This window comes from Protomyctophum bolini (assembly GCF_963924005.1).
Source record: "Protomyctophum bolini genome assembly, chromosome: 12".
Classification (NCBI taxonomy): Eukaryota; Metazoa; Chordata; class Actinopteri; order Myctophiformes; family Myctophidae; genus Protomyctophum; species Protomyctophum bolini.
This window is the reverse complement of record NC_137873.1, coordinates 22,440,930-22,459,575: the sequence shown is the minus strand read 5'-3', so window position 1 is coordinate 22,459,575 and position 18,646 is coordinate 22,440,930. Positions and strand designations below refer to the sequence as shown.

The 18,646-nt window shown below is 40.4% G+C and overlaps 2 protein-coding genes across 2 annotated transcripts; both read left to right on the top strand.

Moving 5' to 3' along the window:
* Positions 1-412: 412 nt before the first annotated feature.
* Positions 413-9,563, top strand: acadm (acyl-CoA dehydrogenase medium chain). Its single transcript, XM_080777362.1, has 12 exons — positions 413-527; positions 2,503-2,602; positions 3,420-3,517; positions 5,714-5,783; positions 6,057-6,157; positions 6,389-6,469; positions 6,566-6,696; positions 6,832-6,940; positions 7,500-7,640; positions 7,931-8,026; positions 8,527-8,775; positions 8,873-9,563. Exons 1-12 carry the CDS (start codon positions 513-515, stop codon positions 8,942-8,944), a joined length of 1,263 nt encoding a protein of 420 aa, XP_080633488.1. The 5' UTR covers positions 413-512; the 3' UTR covers positions 8,945-9,563.
* Positions 9,564-10,245: 682 nt separating this feature from the next.
* Positions 10,246-18,336, top strand: rabggtb (Rab geranylgeranyltransferase subunit beta). Its single transcript, XM_080778002.1, has 9 exons — positions 10,246-10,293; positions 10,767-10,874; positions 11,537-11,734; positions 13,180-13,285; positions 13,511-13,563; positions 13,698-13,808; positions 13,900-14,025; positions 14,497-14,646; positions 16,059-18,336. Exons 1-9 carry the CDS (start codon positions 10,291-10,293, stop codon positions 16,197-16,199), a joined length of 996 nt encoding a protein of 331 aa, XP_080634128.1. The 5' UTR covers positions 10,246-10,290; the 3' UTR covers positions 16,200-18,336.
* Positions 18,337-18,646: the final 310 nt, after the last annotated feature.

The window sequence follows — 18,646 nt, the reverse complement described above, 5'->3', positions numbered from 1 at the left end:
ATGTTTAAAGTGAGTGTGGCAAAGCAACATACAAAGTCTGATTGCATTCAGATAGGACTTTTCTGTTTGGATGCATGGGTTGTCAGGGCCAGAAAGTAGTTATTGGCTACGCAGTAGCTTAGAGTATAAGCTCAGTATGCATTCCTGCATAACTTCCGGGTTTGATGTCACGCGCGAACCCTGGTTTAATTAGTTATTGCGATCATCTTGTTGAACAGAATCACAAGATTATTTCTCACTTTTAATTGGTCTGATATCGGGGTTGTGCAAGGTTATTTCAGGACGGTAAACTAATATAACTGATCTACAAGCTAACAGCGCGTCACACCGTGACGCGATGTTGGCTTGTAGATCTTTTTTTAGCAAACCAAACGCATGCGCGAAATGAAAGTAGGGCAAAAGTCTCTGACAGATCCATCACGTGGTTCAAGGGAGCGTTGCCATTGGCACTTTAAATTGGCAGAATATATTTTCTTTCAAGAGGTACAAGGTATTCTGTAGAAACGTCAACAATGCTCTTCAACAAGGTAAATGTATAAGTTAATATTGTCATTTACAAATCAAGATTTCCGTGTTTTAAAGTGACAGATTCAAGCTCGTCATGCAGTAGGTAGTTACATTTAAGTTACACATTTAATAACAGCTAAAGCCAGCGACCACACTAACCTAGCTAGGCGGCTAGTTCACACCGATGACATCAATACAATGCATTTAAAATGTGTTCATTGCCAGTAACTTCTTAAGTTACACTTACACCCCTGTAATGCATTCTAGTATGCGTGTCAATGACAACATGATACTACTTAAAATATCTAGGCATGCTTTTTATTTCAGGCAAATGTAGTAAACGTCGTTCTTGTGGGGATCTCGATCCTGACGATGTTAGACTAAATGTTTAACTTAGTTGGTGTAATGGTACTCATACCTGTTCTATGGTTTATTACCAGCTGATTAGAGCTGAGTTCGTTGTTCTCAGTGCCTGGTTCTGTTCGTTTCACCCCATCCCTACCAAGATTTGTTTATTTCACCCTGTCCCTTGAAGGTCAGGGACAGGGTTGATTTAAGGATAACACAAACAGCCCTAGGAATTGGACCAGGGATCTCGCCCCCCATGAGGAATTGGACCTGAATGAATATATATATATATATATATATATATATATATATAATTAGGGATGCACCGAAAGGGAAATTCTTGGCCGAAACCGAATATAGGAAACAGTTGGCCGAATATGATTAATATTGTACATCTTTTTTCCTACCATTGCTGTCATGGCCGTACGTTAAAGCTACCTGATTTATGGCAAAATAAATGGTTATGGCAAAACTTTACTTAAATAATAATCACTTATGGGTCCATAAAACATTTATTCAGCCCTTTTGAATGCATTGCCTATTAGGGCCGAAACCGAATAGGGCAAAAAAGCATTTTTAGCCATTTTCTGCCAAATATTTTCTGCGGCCGAATATTGGGTGCATCAGTAGTTAAAATAGTATGTGTGTATATATAATAATAATATATAATAGCTTAGACAACTGTTCGAAGTTGTCTCTCAGTTGAGCAAACATGTCAGGACACAGAGTCCTTTATAGCAGGCTATAGGAATCTTAGAATAGCCAGTGGCCACTAGTGACCACAAACAAATGGTTGGGGGTTGTTTGTTTGCTATGTTGGGACAGGTCTACTGTGTTCCTAGCTATTACCATATAGTGGACAGTGGGGGTTTGCATTTAATAGCGAAAATAGTTGATCTACAAGCTTGTAGATGTTTGGAAAATTTGAAAGATTTAGAAAGCTTTTGCCTATAATGCCATGTTGAAAGTGGTTATCACTTAAAGGAGAATTCCATACTAAAAGGCTTTCTTACCTTTCTTTGTAGTTGTTACATCCCCACCAAAGAGGTCCAGGTGTTGTTTGTGAAAAAGCTCCTTATTGCCTATTTCCCCTACCATAAGCCCTACATGAATTGCATTGAATTGAATGGGGCTATGGGGTGTTGTGCTAATTTGCTTATTTCCATCGCTCAAAATTATATATTTTTTGTATATATCCTCTCTTCATAATGTAAATAATATCCCAAACGGCACACTTTACTACTTATTTCGATGGAAATGAATGAATTGGCACAACACCCCATAGCCCCATTCAATTCCCATTCAATTCAATGCATTTCATTGAGGGCTTATGGTAGGGGAAATAGCCAATTAGCCATTTTCTGCCGAATATTTTCTGCGGCCGAATATTTGGTGCATCACTAATATATACATACACACACACACACACACATACATTCACCTACAACATTTTTAGCAGAATGATGGCTTCCATTTTTGCATTGCAACCTTTCAGGAACAGAAAGCCTGCTGTTGATGGACGGGTTTCTGAACTGCCCACAGCCTTTTTTGTTGCTATTTCATGAACATTTGAGGACTGATGACGAGTGATGAAGTGGTTCTTTTTAAGGCTATGTACAGATTGGACTACTCTGTTGACTCCTTCAGGTGCTGAGAGCCGGTGTGCAGGCTGGACTCAGGCTCCAGAGCACTGTTGTCAGTGCAAAGCCTGCATCCCAGCAGATATCATCATTGGGGTTCTCATTTGGTGAGTTGAGCCAGGGCAGGCAAGAGTGATCTTTAAAGATTATGGATTAGAGATGCTCTGATACTTTTTTTTGAGTGATGCAACCACTCCAAGGAACAGCTATGTCCTAACGACCTATCTGACTATGTCCCGATGTTTAGCGTACCAATAGGGGGTGCTGCTGTTTTCCTTCTGTGCAAGTACTTAATTTATAGTACTCGCCGATACCGAGTACAGAATAGAATAGTACTTTATTGTTGAGCAACCACTTATTTTATCCTCCTTTTCTCCAATTTTAATTCATTGTTATGCCTTGTATTTGTATTTATTGATACTATGTAATGTTCAATTACACAGCTGAAAATGAATTGTTTTGTAAAAAATAAATAAAGGCTTTATAGCCTATTTGCATAATTGATTTCTAAATGATAAAATAATGCAAATATCTATGAGGGTGTATGCCTGTCATATTGGCCATATTGCATATAGCCTACTCACTTTGAATTTGATGCATTTTTTGTTGTCGTATACATTTAACAATAGGCTACACATTGATTCTAAATATTACTTTCAAAAGAAATTTACCAGCCATGTGTTCCTATAACTCGTTCTAACTCCAACAGGCGCACTCTACACACACACACACAGTCACACACACACAAGCTCGAGCTCCGCCTCAGTCCTCTCACAAAGCATGAGCATTTCTCTTTCTCACTGTCTGTAGCTCAGATCCTTTCTCAACTTCATATACTGGAAATATTGTACTTTCTGTCACACAGTGAAATTGCACATAAAGGGCTGAGTTTCATACAAGCCAGACTCCTATTTCTGTCAACAGAACTCACTGACCAGCAAAAAGAGTTCCAGGAGCTGTCAAGGAAGTTCGCACGTGAAGAGATTGTTCCAGTTGCTGCAGAATACGACAGAAGTGGCGAGGTGGGTATAATAATTATCGGCCTGGGCCGTGCCTCAGCGGTCCAGGCACCTTGGCTGGTAATCCAGTCTGGCAGTGTGCCGCGGGTTTGACTCCCGTTCCCGACGGCCTTTCATCCCCCCCCATCTCTCTCCCAATTTCCTGTCAGCCTACTGTCTGTCCCTCCATAAAAAATATAAAATATCAGACAAAAAATATATAATTATCATAAAAGCTAATTGAACATTTGAGGGAAGCAGAAGAAACCATGAATGATAACCCCCTCAGAACCTCTCATTCATATTTCTGTTACTGTACTGTAATGGGGGTTCCCCAAGTGAAATGTACCAGGCTGGTCATCTGATTCTGTCCTCAAGAACTATCAGACGGTAGCAAGGAATAATTGGGACATATGAGCATTTTATGCATTATTCACTGAAACACGCCACCGAGCGAGGAGGAGAGGATTAGATGCGAGTCCAGAGGAATCAAGCAGGTTGTACTGACAGCCACATTCCAATTCCTCACATTCATGCCTGCTCGCTCCTTCCATGTCATGTTGTATTTCTCACTGGTTGACATGCATTCTAGCCCACAGCATGCACAACAAACATTTGTATGAATAAACACTGCTCAACACTTCGGTGAGCGGGTGAGAACAGGCTGTAGTGTACACTGGTTGTATAGTAGCGGTTTCACGCTCCAAGCGACTTACCATCTGGGACACACACAATTTCTGGGTTAAGCTGCTGGAGGACCGAGTGGGGTCTGAGCAGAGATTTGGTTATTGGAATTTGGCTTTCTGTATAGTGACAGAAACCATATCTTTATGGAAGGTTAGTGAAATTTGTGACAAAACAATGCTTACCACTAGTTTTCTTCACAAATGTCATGTGTTCATAAAGGTGTCTACTATCACCTCAATTTGTTCCAAACCAACTCTCTTGGGGAAACTTTGTGACAGCTGCTGAGATTTGGGGTACCATTAACACATTCAGACTTTAGGACGTGTGGAAATGTCATAGCTAATCCAACCGATGGATCCAGAGGATGTGTACACAGTACACACGTCCTATCGCTTTTTCATTGATATCAAACAAACCGAAAGAAGCCTTGTATCTCCGTATCTTGTATCGTCTTCTTTTCTGACTTCAACATGGCTCTCATTTTTAGAATATTAATGCTTCTAGAGAGACTTTATCGTAATCATCGTGAGGTAAGCATGCAACATAATGCATCCCGTTTTTTGTACGGAACGGAAGGCTTTCAGAGTAAAAGCTGCCATATCTGCCCGGCACCCTGAGCTCCTATTTTGAAAGATTCTGTTAACATACGCTGATTGGGTTAACATGTTATCTATGGCAAAAATTTCCAAATTTCATTAGAAAGTGTTGTGTCAAACTAGGTGTTTTTCATGATTCTGAATACATTGCAATCATTAGTTTTGCACGAAAGATTGCAATGGATTCAGAATCATAAACCCTCTAGTTTGACACGTCACATGCTACATGAAAATTTGAAAATGTTTTCTTATCTAGGTTCTGACAGCTGCTGAAAGTTGGGGTAAGGTTCCCAAGGGAGTAAAGGCCTATTCATAGTCTGGATTTTCGGTGGTGAGGTGACCACCTCTCTGGTGGTGAGTTGACCACCGGAGCTGAAATAACGTTGAGTGGTGGTGAGTAAAAACGGAGAAGGGCTGGAGCGGTGGTTTGCTCTTCACCGCGGCTCGTGACGTCATGTTGTAGTTCGGTGGTCACCTAACCACTGAAAATCCAGACTATGTATGAGCCTTTAGGTGTCTTGGAACTAATTGATGGCTAATAGTAGACCCATATATGAACACATTTGTGAAGAGATTTGCCATACATTTAGCTAACTTTCCCTAACTGTCTTCTTGAGGTACCCACTTTGCACTGCAGTCAGGGAAATTGTCTTCCCTGGTTTCACTGAAGTTAGGCTAGAGTTTGGAGATGGTACTAGACTCCAACTGTCTCCTGAGGAACACCAGCTATACACGGCAACACCCTGTCTTCTGAGGAGACACACACACACACACACACACACACACACACACACACACACACACAGAGACATGATGCTACTAGTACAGTAACAACTGAGGTATGATCGAACAAACACATTTCCAAAGTGTTTTGGGTTTACATCATAGATTGACCACCACTATCTTTTTTTGTTTGTTGCCATTATACATTTTACAGTATCCCTGGCCAGTCATCACGAAAGCATGGGAGCTTGGTCTGATGAACTCTCACATTCCAGAGGACTATGGTATGTACTTGTTTTACTTGAGTTCCGAAAGTATCACAGAAGTGCATTAATGACGATGAAGAACACCTTTGAGTGTAATTGTACAACAATTACCCTTAAAACTAAGATGATTGCAGAAATTTTATATTTGTTTCAATGACAGATGTAGCCACCACGACCACAAATGTCCCAAGAAACTAGCTAGCCTAGCATTAAAGACAATTCATGATCATAATGATCAAATCGTTTACATGAAACGAGATAATAAAGAAACGATCATTATTTTGTTTCCAGGTGGAATGGGCCTGTCAATTTTTGATGCCTGCCTTATCACAGAAGAGCTGGCGTATGGCTGCACAGGAGTCCAGACTGCCATTGAGGCTAACTCTCTTGGTGTAAGTTGACAAAGATTGCCTTTTGAGATCCTCTAACTATTATTTAACTAAGACAAATTTACTGGGATATAGCAAATGGTTCTGGTTGCACAGAAACAGTCTTGATACACTTTGAACTAAGCAATGATACAAATGAAGAACCCAACAAACCTGTTTTACAAATGACATGAGCAAACTGTGTCTAAGACCTGTGTCTCTTATCCGGAATATAATTTGTTTTTATCCACACAGCAAATGCCTGTTATCCTTGCTGGTAATGATGCACAGAAGAAGAAATACTTGGGAAGAATGACAGAGGAGCCGCTTATGTGTGTAAGTATTGCTTGTCATCTTTTAATGATTGTTACACCATTAAATTAAGTGTAAGACCAGATCTTGAAGTGTGGGCTCCTGTGTTGTTTTTGGCAGGCATATGGTGTGACAGAGCCTGGTGCAGGGTCCGATGTAGCTGGCCTCAAGACCAAAGCTGTTAAGATGGGGGATGAGTATGTTGTTAACGGACAGAAAATGTGGATAACCAATGGAGGAAAAGCTAACTGGTGTGTGGTCACACAATGTTCTCTTCAATATAATGTAAATGTTTTATAACAGAAGTAGTACCTTGTATAACGAGCTAATACTGCAGTATTTTCTCTCCATGAAGTGAACCTTTTTGTTTCTCTCCATATTCCCAGGTTCTTCCTCCTGGCTCGCACTAATGCTGACCCTAAATGCCCTACCAGCAAGGCATTTACTGGCTTTATTGTTGATGCTGACACACCTGGTATACTGGTTGGTAGGAAGGTAAGAACAAGGTGGAAGGTTTTCTCTAGTCAATCATCAACCACTTTCTATGTGCATGTTTTATTTGTGCATTTAAAAAACTACAGGTAAATGTAAACATGAAGTAATTGCAAAAATGTGCTTTTGCCTTCATCGACAATTGAGTAAATGTGCTAAATAAGTTCTGACAGAGCATTCAACTCGTATAATACAAAATGTATAATTCTGCAAAATCGATAGCATTTTTCAGGCCTACATTTCAGTCGTAGGCCTGCCAAAGAATACATTCAGATGATTAAATTAATTCCACAAGTATGTTTGGGGATGCATGTTTTATAGCCTATACTTTAGATATTATCTTATCATAATACTCATTATGATTGAAATTGCGCTTTACCTCACTTATTCTGTAGTGATCTTGTCCTCTATTACATTTATTTACATATCAAAATATTAGCAGTGTTTTACTAAAGAATCGTAACATTTTTGGCCTGTCCAGATGGCCCCCTTCATGTCTGATTTGAGAAACATTGTCCAATCCCTAAACATTCTATAACATATCTTCTCTCTGCCCATGTAGGAGCTGAACATGGGCCAGAAGTGCTCAGACACCAGAGGTATCACATTTGAGGATGTGAGGATCCCAAAGGAGAATGTTCTCATCGGAGAGGGAGCTGGCTTCAAAATTGCTATGGGAGCCTTTGACAAAACCAGGCCACCAGTAAGTCCGATACTGGAGGTGTTTCATCTTTAATACTACCAACTACCATTTTCCTCTACACCAAAACTCTTCTGAACATAGCCGATGTCTTTGCTGAATGTTCACCCCAGAATATGGACGCAAGGATTCATGTGGTTAAAGCTGGATAACATTGAATGTTAAATGGAAAATAAAAAAGATAATATATATATATGCATACACGCACTGTACTTTTAACACTTTTGATGATGCAAAAATGGCAAAATATACAGTATTGTTAATTGATGATAATGACTGTTTATGTGATGCAGGTAGCGGCAGGGGCAACAGGACTGGCACAGAGAGCTCTTGATGAAGCCACCAATTACGCACTGGAGAGGAAGACCTTTGGAGTCGCCATTGCTGATGTAGGTCATGTGATTCATGATGTGTTGGCAGTTTTACAGTAACTTTGGACCATGGTGGTGTATGTTTCGGGTTGGCTGGTACAGTTTATAGGTTATTTAAATGTGTTTAACTAATGTTATTGACACAATGGCAACGTACTATATAGATTGCAAAGATTCAAAAGGGGATCTCTGCTAATGACATGAAAGAAGAGGACGCACACACTGTCGGGAACTTGCAAAGAATGTTGTACTTTATTTGCTGTTTCGTCGTTAGACCTTCATCAGGACAGACAATTGTATGGACTTTTTGTCCTACACACCTGTCACCAACCTTTTAATGTGTGCATCAGCCTTTTTCTAAAAAATGTGAAGATTCCGAAGGAGCAGAAGTATATTCACATGAATTAAAACTTAAGTGAAAAAACTGATGCTGTATCTCTAGCCATCTTCCAAATGACAGGAAATCTCCACGGTAACCTGTAACTAAAAACAAATCACTTTGTCTTGTTCATCCACAGCACCAGGCAGTGGCATTCCTTCTGGCTGAGATGGCCATGAAGGTGGAACTGGCCAGGATGGGCTATCAGCGGTCAGCTTGGGAGGTGGATGTGGGCCGCCGGAACACCTACTTTGCCTCCATTGCCAAGGCCTATGCCGGAGACATTGCCAACCAGGTCGCCAGCGATGCTGTTCAGATATTTGGAGGCAACGGCTTCAACAGCGAATATCCAGTTGAGAAACTGATGAGGGATGCCAAAATCTACCAGGTTGGTAGTGATGCTATATCAATTCACTACTTTTACACCAAATGTCATTGGAAAGTTGTGCATAATTAACCATTTGAATCTTTATCTGCTTTTGTAGATCTATGAGGGAACAGCCCAAATTCAGAGACTCATCATTTCCCGTGAACACCTTGGAAAATACAAGAAATGAACTCTGCCAAGAAATCTTTGACTTTGTGATCTGTTTTATTGGGTTGTTTGTTTCACTTCTTCCCCAATTAAGTTATTGCCAATTTCCCCCATCTGTATAGTCCCTGTCACTACTGCTGGTCTGGGGAGCATTGGAGCCCCACTTCTCTCTCTCACACACACTTCTCTCATACATTGTTATAATGTAACAATGTCATTACTGTACTTGACAATGATGAAACATGTGGGAGTTGGCTATGTACAGAGAAGATGGCCACAGAACATGAACATTTTGGACTACCTCAAAATGCCCCCCTGCTGGCTCCCCAGCCACAAACACGGCCATTTGTGCTCGTTGGAGCTCCTGGTCAAGTTGGAGTCATTGTTGAAATGTTGTCCTTGTAACATCTTATTGTATACATGCAAATAGTACTGATCAATGCAACTCAGAATCCGAACCAATAACATGTTGATTGCCTTACATCACATCTTCAAGCCTTGATCGTTTTGTTTGAGATGGATTGTCCTTGAATGTGGATTGTAACTGATTAAACCAATGTAAAATAGATCGTTATGCCAGTGAACATTTTCTTACTGTTATGCTTAAGCTCTGAAATCTAATAAAAATGTATATATTAAAATGAGTCTTTTCATATTGTCGCCTAATATCAACATGATTTTTGACTACACAATTAAAAAAATTAAGGTTTTGAACTATGGAATGAAAATAAAGTAATCTATATAGTCTATATTGTTTCACAATCTTATGTTTTTAATTCATACCAACAAAGTAACCTGTAATGAGAAGTATTTGGATAGAGCTTCAATTAAGTACATAAACACAAGCAGCAATACCCAGATAGGCCTACAGTATACAACTTCTAAAAGGTTTAAAAGCGGCCAAGAGAAGGGATAAAATAAAAGGGCAATACAAAAAACGGGTGAGAAAAGTATGAAAAACAAATAAGGAATTCGAGAGTTAAGATTGTGGTCCCATAAAGGTGAAGACCGGTCTCCATGAATCGGAAGAGATATTAAGTTATTTGATGTGAGTTAACTTTTTGATCCACAACAGGCGTTTCAAATTGTCATCGTCACCATGGAAACAGTCAATCTGGGACTTGTAGACAGTTTAACTGGTTTGCGCAAGATAAGGGAAGGTTTCTGTAATCTGCAGCAATACCGAGAAACGTGTTATGCTCTTCATAATGTACTAAAAAGAAATATGTATCCCAGTTTAAAATGGAAAAGTAGCTGCCTAACAGAGGCAGAGCTAGAATGTTGTCCACTAGATTGCTGACCATTGCTGTTGACGCATTGTCATGACGTAGAATAACTGCGACGCCTGATCATGCGAGAGATTCGAGAATGGTAAGCACCGTTCTACAGATTAAATCGCGTTACATTTCACTATCATTCGTTGTAATGTTAGACATATAGCAATCAATGTTGTTTGAATTATCCATTGTTTAAATGTCTTTAACATTTATTTTATATTCGGCTGCTTATCCATGAAACACGGCTGGCTGGGTGGCTAAGAATTAGCCAATCTGTGTTATTTTGTTCTTGTTTACTCTTCTAGTCTACACTGTAGAAGACAAGACAGTACATATATAGCTACATAACTTTATATTTTTCCACTACACGCCTGACATATCAACTGAGCCTGTCGTCAATGTTAACATTCAACATTCAACATTTATGTGTTGAGTCTAGCCCAAACATTTAGACTTTCGTAGAGGTTTTTTTCAGAATTGAAAAAACCCTCTACGAGAGTCTAAATGTTTGGGCTATGTTGAGTCCTGTTTTTGTATTAAATACACATTATTTTTTATTTTATTTAGGGTACCCAAGTAAAAGATGTTGTCATCAAGCCTGATGCTCCTAACACTCTTCTGTTAGACAAACATGCAGATTACATAGCAGCCTATGGTTCCAAAAAGGATGACTACGTAAGTAATCGTGACTATTTGGCAACTTTTTCTATCAAATGTCATCTATACTGTTTCTGTAGCAGTTTTACCAGCTTCTCCTAGACATATTATGTTTGCATCACTGCACTCAAGTGGTATCTACCGGACTGCTCAGACCTACTGTACCTTTTTATACCTCTCATGAAGAGGTTTACTTTCATCACTTTCCATCACTCCTTTGCTAGCCTCGGGTACACATGAGTCTCTCTGCATGCCTGATCGACATCTCACTGTGGATGTCAGTCTTCTCACCACAGCAAAACATAAACAACACAAAACATATTTCCCTGTGGGATTTAGGAATCGGATCTTTCAATTAAAAACACCATGGTGACTCCTGCTCAAACTGCCAAGAATCTGGGAGTGGTCCTGCTCTAATTATTCAACCACTTTCCCTGTTGTTTCATGCTGCTCTGATATTGCACTTTAAAGTTTCTCTGACTATTGGATCGTCTGAAAATGTTAAGCAGAAGCTAAATGAAATTGTAGTCACTAAGTCGTTTCTGAGTAGGTAGACATTTGACAAGCCATATGGTGAGGACAGTGATTGCATTTAGGAGAGTCTCGACTCTCGAGTCGTGATTACCGGATGATGGTCACACCAACTCTAACCTTCACACCACTGTTGTTCATTTCTGCAGGAGTACACGCTGTCTGAGTACCTGAGGATGAGTGGGGTTTACTGGGGCCTGACGGTGATGGACCTGATGAGCGAGCTCCCTAGGATGAACCGTGAAGAGATCACAGATTTTATTAAGTCCTGTCAGCATGACTGCGGAGGCTTCAGTGCCAGCATTGGACATGATCCTCATCTACTCTACACCCTCAGTGCAGTGCAGGTGATGTTTTATTTATTTATTCAAACGAGAGACACTTAGAGTACAGTATGGAGCGGTGGCCTATCGGACATTTTAGCCCTTTCTGTCATTCGTGTTATTGGGTCATTCGCGGGCGATGCTGTTGCAAATTGAATTGACTCTGTATGGAATCGTGCCACATGCCACTGTCCCAACCGACTTCACACTCAACACTGCACTTAAGTTCTGTGGGAAGTCGGCAATAGTCAAGTCGCATTTATTTATATAGGACATACCACAAGTGCTCTTAGACAAGGCCAGTTTGAATGTAGCTAGTTGAGCTATAAAGTGCCTGGTGCTGGGAGTCTGGAGCAACGCACAGGGCCTGACCTGGTGAGAGCAGGAGTGGACCTGGTGAGACGTAGGAGGGGCCCAGACAGGAGTCAACCCACAGAGCCTAGTCCTTCCAAGCGCAAGAATGGTACCTCCCAGTCCCGGCAGAGTAGTTCAGGAGGAACGGATTGTGTGGTCCTGGTTTTTCCCTAATGGGACTGATCGAGGGTAGCTACTGGAACGTAAGTCGGGACTTGATCACCCCGGCTGGGTCACCTGAGTGAGGGGTATGATGTTGGAAGACCCGAAACCCGATGACCTTGGGATACATCACTGAGGATACGTCCCAGGTGCATCCATGTATGTATGTATTTTGTTTTTTAGAGGTTCTCATTATGTGAAGGACAGTCACATCGCTGTCATTTTTCCACGTTACCATACATTTACCAATGCTATTTGTGCCCACAGATCTATAGACAATGTATATCTTGAAACTAGTTTTTTAAGAAAATCGTTGCATATGCTAGAATTGAGCTCTGTTGTTGCATTCTGTCATGTCAGAACACAGGAGTATGCATGAGCTAATGTCTATCAATACAATATGGACCTACTGTATATTGAATAACTCATGCCAAGTTGTGTCAAAACAAGCAGGAATGACTCTGATGGAGGCTGGATACTGGATAGTTATATATATAATATATTGAACAGTTTATTTGGATAACGCACCATCATAGTCATCAGTGCGTTTTGGTAGAGACAATACTTTGTTATGACTTCAATGTATTCCTGCTTGTTGTTTGGCCAGTTTGTCAGCGTTTTACGTACGAAACACTGATTGCCGTTGCAGTTCATTCACAAGTGTCGTGTGTCCTGAATTGTTATGCCCACTGCTTGCTGTCTGCTTCTGTGATGAGAAAACTCAACTATCCATTTAATTAAAATAAGAAGAACTCCAGTTCACCCCGGTGGTAAACTTATGTCTATATTAGAGTACCAAATATTTGATTCTCCTGCACTGCCTGCATTTACATAAAGTGATGTTTCTTCATAGCCTAGTAGAAAAACTGTACAACACTTTGTCAAAATCTGGTCCTTAGAAGAATTGTATTTCACGGCAACTTTCAAGATGTATATATTTTTTTCTCTCTCAGATCCTGTCCTTGTATGACAATGTCAATGCGATTGATGTTGACAAAGTGGTGGAATATGTCAGACAACTGCAGCAGGAAGATGGCTCGTTTGCAGGGGACAAATGGGGTGCGCAAGGCTCTGTTTTATGGTCATATATTCCCTCAAGTAGCAGTCTTAAGTATCTTAAATTTCATGCACGTTTAAATTTCAGGTTTCCCCAAAATGAGTGTATTAAAGATTACTCCTATATGTGTAGCTTAATATTTAGTAGTAGCTCATATCTAAATAACGTGTTAAATAGATATATAAAATATATAGCATTCATTATACTATATCTTCTGTTTGGTGCAGGGGAAATCGACACAAGGTTTTCCTTCTGCGCTGTTGCGACTCTTGACTTACTGGTATGTGCATATATTATTATATTCTGCATGTGGTATTACTTTGGATTGTGTCATGTTCTACAAGACAAGATTCATTATATTTATAGCAATATATTTATTTGTACTTACATTTTTGGTATTTAAACCTTTTAAAGGGCAAATTGGATGCGATAAATGTTGACAAGGCTGTGGAGTTTGTGTTGTCCTGTATGAACTTTGATGGCGGATTTGGCTGTCGACCCGGCTCAGAGTCTCACGCTGGACAGGTAGGTCTCCTCGGTAATGTTTGTTCACACCAAATACGAGTACTTTGTCGTCCTCATGTTGAAAATCCCCCTTTTTTTTAATGGCCTACAGATTTACTGTTGTACTGGGTTCCTGTCCATCACGGGTCAGCTCCACCAAGTGAATGCTGACCTGCTGGGCTGGTGGCTTTGTGAGAGGCAGCTGCCATCTGGAGGCCTCAATGGTCGTCCTGAGAAGGTCAGTGGCCGTGCAAATTAATCGAAGTTTCATGAGTCAAAATTTAGCCAATTTGTATATATGGATAAACTATTGGCAAGGAACAAGATCTTGCGACTAAATAATAACATTGGAACACAGGCTCTTTTTATTGTCTGGAAAAGTAACAGTTTTGGACATAAAAGGTTTCCTTCTGAAAGCGATGATGTATAGCATACTGTAGCTATCACAGTACCTGCTATAAGCTATACTGTGTATATACAGTACAGTAGCAATAGCATTCCAGCAATATATTACAGATAAATGTTAATTTGTCTTTCAGTACAGAAAGGCAAAATAAATAAGTGCCTTGAGAGAAACAACCCACACAACTTTGAGTAGAGAAACCCAGGGTCATGTTGTGGGTGACTCAATTCTTCAGAAAACACGATGGAAAAACCAAAATTTCAGTACAGATGAAACTGAGAAATTTTCTCTGGCTCTTCCTCTCAGCTCCCTGACGTGTGTTACTCCTGGTGGGTTTTGGCCTCGCTGAAGATCATTGGCAGGATCCACTGGATAGACAAAGCCAAGCTGCGCGCCTTCATTCTAGCCTGTCAGGATGACGAGACGGGAGGCTTCGCTGACAGGCCGGGAGACATGGTGAGCTGATTGAATTGGAACACTACACAGAGAATCCTGTCAAGTGAACTCACAGAGTGTACAAATGCAATCAACTGGACTCCCAAGGCAGTGTTTCTCAAACGTTTTCATGTCAAGGACCCCAAAATGAATATGTAATTGGCAGTGGATCCCCATCTGAAGATATTCTGTGCCAGGGACCCCCCCAATACAAGATTTGTGTTAAAATGTTTCAAAAATATTAGCAAATCTTCAAAAAGTGGTCAAGATTGTTGAAAATGGCATATATAGGATTATGATATGGTAGTTAAACTGACTTTGATGCTACATTACAATTTTTTCTGGGGACCCCTTTGAACCCCCTGAAGGACTCCTGGGGGTCCCCGGAACCCACAATTGCCATAAGGGTCCTTTTGGTTGCATTTATATACTCTGAGTTCAATAAAAATCTGAGTGTACAAAGGCATTTGGTTGCATTTGTACACTCTTGAGTTAAAATAGCACTGAAGATTGTACTGTGTAGCAATAGTCATCCAAAACCATTCCTTTGAGGGTAATATTTCCCCTCTATAGAGCGCCGCAGGCCCGCCCCCTTTCAGAAAAGCGAGTGGCCCAGGAAATGAAACCCCAATGCATTCTTCCATCGGCACTTCTAATATAATTTATTTAAAGACGGTTACGCCGCGGACAAAGCCAACTCGGATCGTGACGAATCATGACAATGAACACAATGTTTTGGGCCGATCAAATCATTAGAAAGAAGAAAAGAAAGTCAGGAGACAACACTATTTGTTTTGTTTTTCGTCTTATAAATTATTTGATCGGCCCAAAACATTGTGTTCATTGTCATGCTTCGTCACGATCCGAGTTGGCTTTGTCCGCGGCGTAACCGTCTTTAAATAAATTATATTAGAAGTGCAGATGGAAGAATGCATTGGGGTTTCATTTCCTGGGCCACTCGCTTTTCTGAAAGGGGGTGGGCCTGCGGCGCTCTATTACAGCAGTGTATAGGAAACATGTACCCTCAGTGGTGGGCCACACTCCTACTAATATAGAGTTAGCAACTTAGCATATAGACTTAGCATTTTACCGTCACCGCTGCAGCTACTTACGTAAAGTTGAGTCCACTTGATTTATTTTCACAATCATGTAAGAATAACAAAAATGGATCAAAGTAAGTGCAATATAACCGCACTGTGGTTGGTGCAGGTGCGATCGTCCTTTGGCTATTTGTGGTAGTTCAATCAGTAGAGCGCTCTCCTCGCAAGGGCCTGGTTTCAATATTGGGTACTGACTGAATATGATGCAGCACCATGTATGTTCACAGAATCTTTTCCATTTATACTTTTATCACGCTTTATCATTAAATTGACTCCCACCCTTTTTATTTTTTTTTCTTGTCTCATTTCCTCTCCCTCTGTCGTCTGCTACAGGTGGATCCGTTCCACACACTGTTCGGAGTGGCAGGTCTGTCCCTGCTGGGCGATGAACAGATCAAGGCGGTGAACCCTGTATTTTGCATGCCTGAGGAGGTTCTCCGGAGGATAGGCGTACAACCGGACCTGCTGAGCTAACACTCTTTTAACACCACCACCTCTACTGCTAGTATCACCACCACCCTGCCAAGCACACCCAGCCTCACACCAATCACACCTAGAGCAAGGTATGGAGGTTTTCTGATGCAGAGAGGACCTCTGTGCATATTAGCTGAAGTCTGCACAGGCTGCTTTCAGCTTGGCTGCTCTCTAGTCTGACATTTAAGGTTCACGTATTAGCTCTGATGATAAGGTTCTCAGGTCACCCTTCTAGTCCTCTCAGCTGCAGGAGAGTTTTCTTTTCCTTTTAAGGAACTGGGTCAAAGCCATAAACAACTGGGATTTTATTTTGCTCAACATTCCATGACATTTTGACTTACTTTTAATAGAAGTAAATAAAATAACAAATTAATAAAAAGCCCACAATGGGACAAACATTTTCACAGGTACCTAACTGTTTTAGAATATATAGTGCTTATAACTGCTAGCAATTTCCTCCTGCGCTCATTTTCTCTGAACCTTGCTTAGAGAACCAGATGGTGGAGGTGTTTTGTTGTTAGTTCCGGTCGTTACGGACTGTGGATGTCTGTGCTACGGTGACTTCATGTGATGGTGGATGAAGGCAGATGATACTCCTGATTGGTATCCAACATAGAAATAGCCCATATTTATTCTTTATCACTTTGTTCAACAGTGCATTTTTTTGTAAGCACCAAATCTCTGTGAGCAGAGCTGAGTAAGGATGTCAGAACATTTGTTGTGTAAGAGTTGAGCCAGGTTAAAGGGCTCAAAATGAGAGCAGCTCTCTGCTCATACATACCCTGCATTGTTTCTTATGGGCTCACCACCTGTCTCAGATGAAATACTGTAGCTTCCATCATTGAAATGTAACTGCTTGTTACAAGTGTAAAAAAAAACCAAGTTATTACTGTGTTAATACCAGGACTCACAACTGGAGTTGCATTGGGGCAATTCTTTTTTTATTTTATTTCCTAAAAAGTCTGTTTTCAAGTTGTGTATCAAGTCAGTGTGTTGTGACGACGGCCTCTAGCTTGCAATCCACACAACCATCTTGAGGCTTAAGGCAAATTCAGTAGTAAATGTAGTTGTGTGAGCTTTGTTCATATCCAAAATGACACATTTTCAGCAGAAGAAAGTTACAACACCATTTTCAGTTGAAAATCAGCCATTTATGTCGAGTGACACTTGTCAGCCATAACAAGTAAACATAGTGTCGCTTGACAAAGTAAACATAAAACACACCCGTGTGAAATGAGGGGCGCTCTTATCATACATCATCTCATTCTGGCCAATCACAGTTTGCGTCCTCACTTTGTCTTCAATGTTTGTCTTTACACACTTTTGTCTTCAATGTTTGTTTACACAAACACTCAAAGCTGGACATAGGAGGGGCTAGCACCCCCCAAAATAAACATTAAGGTAATGACTGGAAACACATCAAGTGTGATATTTTATATTTAATAACTACACCTACTGTATGTATTTGTTATGGTCATTTTACTCTATCCAACATTATCAACTGTTTACCAGAAGTCCAGAATGGATAGATTTGTTACACAGCTGAAACATCATTTTATGATTCTGGGGGGGGGGGTGTAAGCTGGCACAGCCATGTGGTTTGCTTCACATAGAAGAACGGAGTTGCGATGCCAGCTGGCAGCTGCTGTGCAAGGTTAGAGGGGTGGTAGTGAGATGTCTTGATTTTTTTTAAAGTTCTTGTTTTGCAAACAACGATATTTACAGTTACATCATGGTAGCTGTTGCTTCCTATGTCCACCAACTGCACTGATGTCCATTTGTCTTGTCAAATGAACTGAATCTCTGTGGATATGGTCTGTAAGTAATATTTAGCGTTTGCAATGCATATTTGGGGATGGATTACAAAGAAAATACTATCAGTACCAATTGAAAAGTACAAACATAGGAATTAATTTATATTGTTTAGGTACCTTCACACGCATGTTCACCACTTCATCAAAGACCAATGTGTATTTATGATCATTGTTGGGATATCCAAATATTTAATTGTTATATTTAACATATTTTGCTTGGGTCACATTCAACCGATTTGCGCTCCTGTCTGTGTATGTAAGTTGAGTGTTAATGTGAGTAATGATATTACTAGTGTATCATCTTGGCTAGCAATAAATTAACAATGTATATCCCTGAAGTGTGCTTCAAGATGTCTTTGTACATAAAAACAAAACGACAGCTTGTAGAAAGTTGTACAACAAATAACCATTACCATTTTGTTTCTCACACATCGCATCTGAATCTTTTTTTTAAAGATATTTTTCTTTTTTATCCGTCGGGATCGGGAGTCGAGCCTGCAGCATGCCGTCAGGCTGGCTTAGCAGCCCAGGTGCCCAGACGGTTAGCTCACAATGCACAATGAGTACTTTGGTACCTTAAGACAAGTGCATTTTGATGCAGATACTTTTGTAATTTTACTCGAGTACATTTTA

What these genes read in the sequence shown, in the direction of transcription:
- rabggtb (XM_080778002.1), top strand. An exon ending in TCAATGGTCGTCCTGAGAAG is followed by an intron (nt 14,026 to 14,496) that starts GTCAGTGGCCGT and finishes TCTTCCTCTCAG; the next exon opens with CTCCCTGACGTGTGTTACTC. An exon ending in CTGACAGGCCGGGAGACATG is followed by an intron (nt 14,647 to 16,058) that starts GTGAGCTGATTG and finishes CGTCTGCTACAG; the next exon opens with GTGGATCCGTTCCACACACT.
- acadm (XM_080777362.1), top strand. An exon ending in TTGAGGCTAACTCTCTTGGT is followed by an intron (nt 6,158 to 6,388) that starts GTAAGTTGACAA and finishes TTATCCACACAG; the next exon opens with CAAATGCCTGTTATCCTTGC. An exon ending in AATGGAGGAAAAGCTAACTG is followed by an intron (nt 6,697 to 6,831) that starts GTGTGTGGTCAC and finishes CCATATTCCCAG; the next exon opens with GTTCTTCCTCCTGGCTCGCA.